General features: G+C 38.3%; 1 protein-coding gene across 1 annotated transcript in view; it reads right to left on the bottom strand.

The window, feature by feature from the left end:
* Positions 1-834: 834 nt before the first annotated feature.
* Positions 835-7286, bottom strand: part of LOC101847207 (nuclear receptor-binding protein) — a 23595-nt gene continuing 17143 nt past the window's right edge. The window contains exons 14-15 of the mRNA XM_005105049.3: positions 6559-6708; positions 835-4953 (exon numbers count right to left, since the gene is read on the bottom strand). Coding sequence (XP_005105106.1) covers positions 4843-4953; positions 6559-6708 — 261 coding nt within the window. The 3' untranslated portion in view covers positions 835-4842. The remainder of the gene's footprint in view (positions 4954-6558; positions 6709-7286) is intronic.

Below are 7286 nucleotides of genomic sequence, written 5' to 3' on the forward strand. Positions count from 1 at the left end.
CCTCATACTGTAAAATTGAAGAGAGAGAGAGAGAGAGAGAGAGAGAGAGAGAGAGAGAGAGAGACAGACAGACAGACAGACAGACAGACAGACAGACAGACAGACAGAAAAAGAATAGAGAGAGAGACCAGAGAGACACAGAGAAATGGAGGGAGGGAGAGAAAAATACAGTCTAATCCACCTATATCAATGTCCGATTTATCGACATTTTGAGATATCGACATATTTTCCAATTACGAAATTTTTCCTTCAATATCTTCACTAAACAATTTCCCTTGTATCAACTTTTTTTTTCACCCACTCTCCTTTATCAACATGCTTCCAGGGTACCTGGCGAAGCCCTAGAACATAAATGGGGGGGAAAAGCCATGCTTACGGTCAACGCATTACTTCTTCATCAAGTCCGCATACCTACCAAGTAGCCTGTATCGACACACCAGGTTTTAGTAGGTCATGTAGGGCCTACACAGTGTAGTCAGTAGTAGTCTCCAACACAGTACAGTGCCCCACAGACGTGAGCGTCTTGCGCGCTGGGCATCGCATCCCTACCTCCATTGCTGATCACTCACTCCCCTTCCCCTATCCTATTCTCAGTCTGTCGCTGGCAAGTGCTACGGTCCATTTCCCCCAGCAAGCAGCCACAAACAGGCCTTACAAGGATGCTACAACAAAGTTTGCACTTGTGTCTAGTGTGTGCCTCACGCTGCTCTGTCTTTGGTACCACAACTCCACCCCCACCCCTTCCGTCTCTCGTTAGTTTCAAGAATCAAGGGAAGCAACCAGCTTAAAAAATAGTGTTGTCTTTTACAGCTGACCTCCCCTTGTTTTTTCCTCTTTGGCTTTATATTTTTTAAAATCAACATTTTTATATATATCGACATCCAATCCACTTCCCAAACCATGTCAATATAAGTGGATTATACAGTAGGATTATACAGTATATAGAAGGTGGATAAAAGAGACAAGAGAAACACAGACAAAATACAGTTGTGCAACACTCACTTAACACTTCCACATTTTGCTCACAACTTGACTTTGCGGATTTAAAAAAAAAATTGCGAATTCTTATAGCGCATGAAAAAAAACAAACCTTTGTATACTGTAGTTAGAGCAAACAAATGAGAGAGATGTCAGATGTTACCACAGCAGAACCCCTTTGTATAGAGTAGTTAGAGCAAACAAATGAGAATGATGTCATATGTTACCACAGCAGAACTCAATGAGCAATAAATGGACAGGGAACAGACACCTACAAATCAGAGCAGGAAAAAAAAAAAAGAAGATGAGATCAGGAATTTCCTGAGAGCACACCAAAGTCTATGAAGGGACACATTAGTCAACTAGAGACAGTCACTGTACGTCACATACATGCACAGACCAGACAAGAAAAGATATAATGCCAATGCAGTGATGAAGTGAAATGCTATCAACATTATGTTGGAGGAATCTTTGCACAGGCTATGTACATGTATACACACATAAATATGACATTCAGTAGTGAGGATGGAGCGTGATGATCAGAGTTCGTATGACAATCGGGTGTTCTAATGGTGGAATCTGTGAGGGAATTACATTAATTACATTGAAGTCAAACAGGTGAAAGCTGAGCTCTGTGACACTGCCACAACTGACAAAGTGAAATTTATTTGAAAGTTCCAAATGTAGCATAACCAGAGGACAAGAATGGGCCTGTCAGAGAGACATGTGTGTGATAGGATTCTCAGACAAAAAAAAAGGCACAGACAACTATTACAACCTCTTCAGTTTGAGTAACTGCCAGGAACTTGCGTCCCGTAAAACAACAGGTTGACCAATAAGTTTAGTTTGTAAAGAGTTTAAACTGCACAAATTAACACCTTGCCATCCAAAAGTATTGACTGATGTGTTTGAAATCTTTTTTCAAAGTAAAAAAAATTTAAAAATTCCACATATTTAATACATATCTTTGCGATCCTCTTCTTCTATGCCAAAAGCTGAAAACTGACATGCTGTCGAAGCGTGTGATTTGTGGCATATCGCTCTGTGACTAAGAAAAAGACAAGATAAAGAAATAAACACACTGCACAAATCCATGAGTAGATCATGCACAGGAAAAATATCAAAAGAATCTATAAACCAGAAGATTCACCAGTAGGCAATTCAAGAGTCAAATAGCCAAATCAGATTTGGAAAAATGTAGATAGAAAGTTGTATTCATAAGACCACAGCATCAATCAAAAGACCACAGCATCAGAGTGACTTGAGCTATGTTACTGTAATGAAAAAAGAAATACTAGCTACAAATCTCACACTGTGACACAGTTTCTTGCAGTTCTAATAGAAGTAACATTCTTATCAGCATTAATCGTTTATGATTCAGGAAATAAGATACAACTTTTAAGTTCTTTATGAGAAGTGCATTCGACAAAACGATGGTTAAGTACTAGTGGTACATGAAAACCTAAATACAGTATGAGGTATAACAAAAGTTCTACAACTCAACCAATGCCTATTTTAGAGGAATGTATCCAGTGTTGTTACAATGAACTGAAGACTTCCCACAATTTAAAAAAAAAGAATATAGGATCTATGCAGTGACTTTCACAAAACACAAAAGAATATTTTTGTTTAGAATACTGTGAGTGCACATAAAGATATGAGGTACAAATATATATATATATATATTCATACAAGTAAGGAATGAGTACTTGCCAACACTATAAAATCAAGCCTTAAAGTTCCAGTCACTCTTTTGTATTATGTTACCATTTCATCTTTCACTGTGCTAGAAGGGCATGCATGGAATGAGCCTACACCTTTCTACCACAAACATTTTTTTTTTTTTGGCTCTTCTAGCAGTTCTTGCACCTGCAACTCAAGGCTTTGGGAACTTGGACACAGGATCCGAAAAGGGAAATTTTTGACGATACAAGTTTCGTGCTCTCAAGAGTCACCACTTTTTTTTCAAAGTGGGCCAAATAATTGAGACAAGGCCAAGTTTGAATGGGAGAACTATTTCTTTCCGTACATTACACTGATTACATCAGAACATGCACAGTAGCCTGGATTTATGAAGCTTATAAAAGCATGTTGGATTTTCATGGTAGAGTTCAACGAAAAGATTGAACTATTTTGGTGACCAAGTCCTAGGAACAATAAAAACAACCACATCTTTAAAGTTCGCAGACCTGACCTGCCCAAAAGGCTGCGGTTCGGTGACCCCTGGCCAATGGTATTGCCCATTGTAATTGTCAACAAATTGTATGTGAATGTTCACAGTTGATGGGAAAAATGACAGGACAAAGGTATATACTCTAATTCATCAGCACATGGTGTGTCAGTCTCTCTGTGGCTGACAGGGCCCACAAACAATCCTCTCTTTGCACCTTTCTACACTACACTAAAGAACTATTACATTGCTGTAACAATAGAAATTATATCTCCACACTTGAGCTCTATCTGAAACAGATGTAATTAGATGAAATTTATTGTTCTTCCTAGCCTTAACTTTCTTATTTTAATTCTTATATGTGTGGCATCAAAGTGAAATTGGGCGCTTATCAAAATAATATCCTCATTATGCAATATGCTAGATTGTTCAAAGGAAGGAAAATACTGCTGGAGCTTTTTCAAAAACCACATATCTAGGATTAATAATGAGAAAACTTTGTATTGGTCAGCAAACAAGTGTTCAACAGAAATGGCAAGTGTTAACCATTCATCTCTTCTGGTACAAAAGGGGGACAACTACGAGCAGTTTCACCCATCAATCAAGAGAAATTTACTTTGCCGTTTTGTTACAAGACTAAGCTCCCAGCCCTCTGAAACAAAGGAATGAAACAGGCAAGTACTTATCAATGCCCAATAAATTTGTTCTCTTTTTGCTGTCTTCTGATACTTTTTGCAGTGAGGGGGTCCAAAAGTTATTCAGCTATTCCAAAAAGAAATTACACACTCATCCCTTTCTTTACCAGTATCGCTATGGATGATTTTTTCTGTCAAAAGGTTGAACCTTGATGCACAATCAATTCCATGATCAGAGCTCGCTAGGTCTGTGCACAAAAACAAAACTTTCTTCATCTGATGACAGATTTTAAAAAATGTGGAAACCATACCCTCTTCTAAATATGACCCTCATGAAATATGTGTTAACAACAGACGCATTCCCACGAGTTCAATAACAATGGTCAAGGTGCTATAGAGCAGGACTGAACATTGTTTGAGTAGGTAGCTTTCCAGAAAGTATTTCAACATCATCAAATAAAGTCATCACAGTTGCACACTCTACTTCATTCAAAAACACAAGACAAAATAGCAGTTTAGAAAATGTGAACTCTTTCAGCCCCGTCCCCAGCATAGGACATGTTCAAGCACACAGTAGACATGTATATCATATGACATTCAACTCAAAACTCCACAATCACCAAACAGCAGGAGGAACAAAACTCGGCTATTTTATTGAAAAGCATGCACTTCATACCACACTCGTTATCCACAATTCAGCAAAGCAATAATGGTAAAGACTTGAAAGCTTCAATAATATCATGGCTCATCTTCCACACTTCCGCATATTTCTAGACTATATGGCTGCTAGAAAGGCGCTTGGTCAAAACCAAATGAATGTTTTAAGTGGTCCAGGGTCCACGGCAGATTTCTGGCTGCGAAAGCCATACCTCCACCATGGTCTCATACTATTCATATTCATACAATCATCATGCATGTAATCAATAATAGTACTATTGTGTGAGGGTGAGAGAGGATGCACAGAAATAGTAAGTAGCATCAGACATGAGCACAGGGAATATTCATCACTATTACACAAGACAATAGGCAAAAGGTGACAAACACCCTGTTCCTCAAAGACTAGGAGACATTTCCCACCAGATTTGGGGACACTATTCTGTCAGGGGACTGGACAATACTCGTTGAGGGCAATGTACCCCCAATCAATGATGCAACCTTGTCTCTGTCTTTCTGAAATGCATCAGATTAGTAAACGATCAGAAAACGTCAGGTAAAAAGATGAATGAAAGCAAAGAAAAGGTCTTTCACAACACCACAAAGGTATGAATGAAAGACAGCATGAAATACTAAAATACCAGTTATATTACTCATCAAGTGAATCTTCAGTAAGAAAGACAAAGCTACATTTCAGACAGTAAGAAATCTGAATTGTAAAGGATGTTTCAAAAGCTTTTCCAATCAAATTTAAAATTCAGGAATTACAAAAAGTACTTCAAATACTGTACATCCGATTTTTACCATTATGAAGTAGTTATGGGTTCAACGAGACCATCTGAACATAAATTAACTATTTCCAGTAATGGCATACAAAATGTGTCGGGACACAGGGGAAGCAGACGCTCATCAACTTTTGGGCATATGGAGTTATTGGCATCATCATAAAGCTTGTTCATTTGTCTTGCTCTTAATGACAATATACTCATCTATCTTGAATCTATCTTGAATAGAAGTTGAGAAGTTTAAATTTTTCATATTAAAAAAAAAATGTATACCTGCATGTGTTTTTACGGTCCTGTACAGCCAAGGAAAATTTCCCTCTGGGATAATAAAGTACTATCTTATCTTATCTTATCTATCTTAGATATCTGAGACTGAAGGAGGTGGGGTTGCCTGAAGACAGTATCAGAGGCAAAAATAGAAAGGAAATGGCTGCCAAAGTTTGGTGACTTCCAAAGATTGAGAGTCCTTGGAAACTGAAAATATTTACATCTTTTGTGGCTTTGAACAACAATTTTGAGGAAAATTCGCATACAAATGTGTCTTTAAAGGAACATCAAAGGGTGTTGAGCCAAAAAAAATTGGATAAGAATTGCCCAGCGAGTGGAAAAATTCAAGTTTCTTCGATTCCATTATTTTGATAAGCGCCCGATTTCACTTCGATGCCACACATATAAGAATTAAAATAAGAAAGTTAAGGCTAGGAAAAACAATAAATTTCATCTAATTACATCTGTTTCAAATAGAGCTCAAGTCTGGAGATATAATTTCTATTATCACAGCCGCATTTGTAAGTATCATTTTCCAAAGAGCTGAAAACATTCTCATGTGGTAGAAAGAGACAAGCCCCACTATCACTGACTGGAAAACACATATGTGAGGCAGCGTGGCGGAATCAGGCTCTCGTCAAAATAATCAAAGTGAAGAAACTTGCATTTTTCCGCAGGTTTGTGGATTTTTATCAAAATTTTGTTTTTCGGCACAACACCTTTCATGCCCATTAAAGAACTCATTTCTGTGTGGATTTTTCTGAAAAGCGTTGATTAAAGGCATAAAAAATGTAAATCTTCAGTTACCATGGACTCCTTAAGCTAAGAAAATAACTAGTCTTTGGAGGCCATTTTCTCACTAACTTTACATCTGAAAACAGGTGACCCCCACCTCCTTCTTTTGTGAATATCTCGACTTGCATTCAAGATAAATGGATATCTTTTTCATCCAAATAAAAACAAATGAACAAGCTTTAAGATGATACCAAAAACTCTACATGCCCAAAAATTGACGAGAGCCTGATTCCAGCACGCTGCCTCACACATTCTAATGAAATGTACTACTTACTTCGTTGATAAAACCATGGTAGACTAGATCATCGGCCAATGATTCTCCTGAGTCATTGGTAATCTCACACTGGAGTTGTCGGTTGATCTGGTCATCAAACCGGACCAGAAGGGTCAGCTGAGGATGAGGGTGGTCTTCCAATCTCAACACCTGCACAGAAGTTTTTAAAATGACCTAAAATGGTTAAAACAAAAACTAATAATAAGTTCCCCTGAAAAAAAGGAAGGCAAACGAAGCTCAGATAGACCGAGAAAGCAAGTAAGTTTACTCAATGTTTAAGATCACTGGCCCACACCACATTATATAAAACACTGATTTATTAAATAAAGTTTCCATAATGAAAAAGTACAGGTTGTACACATATCTCTTATCATGGGTCAAACATTGCATATTTCTGTCACTGGCCGAGTCAGGCTGGGAGGAAATAACAATTTCCTTGGAGGGAAAACATTTGGAAAATAGAAAATAAGATAGACCAAGAACACTTTACAGTAGAGTTGGGTCGTGCTTGCTAAATCAGCGTCCGCGAGTAACGAACTACTCGCTGGCACTACCCGCAAATGAGCAGACGGGTAACGAACCGTCCTCTTGTGAAGAGTAGTTTGCTACTCGCTACTTGCTACACATCGGACAGAGACAACAGTTCGTATAGCGAGCGGATGGACGGGCGGACGGAGAGACGGACGGGGGGCGAGTCCTTCTATTACATACTACTTACACCCCCCCCC

The sequence above is a fragment of the Aplysia californica genome, unplaced genomic scaffold (genome assembly GCF_000002075.1).
Source record: "Aplysia californica isolate F4 #8 unplaced genomic scaffold, AplCal3.0 scaffold00450, whole genome shotgun sequence".
In the NCBI taxonomy this organism is placed as follows: Eukaryota; Metazoa; Mollusca; class Gastropoda; order Aplysiida; family Aplysiidae; genus Aplysia; species Aplysia californica.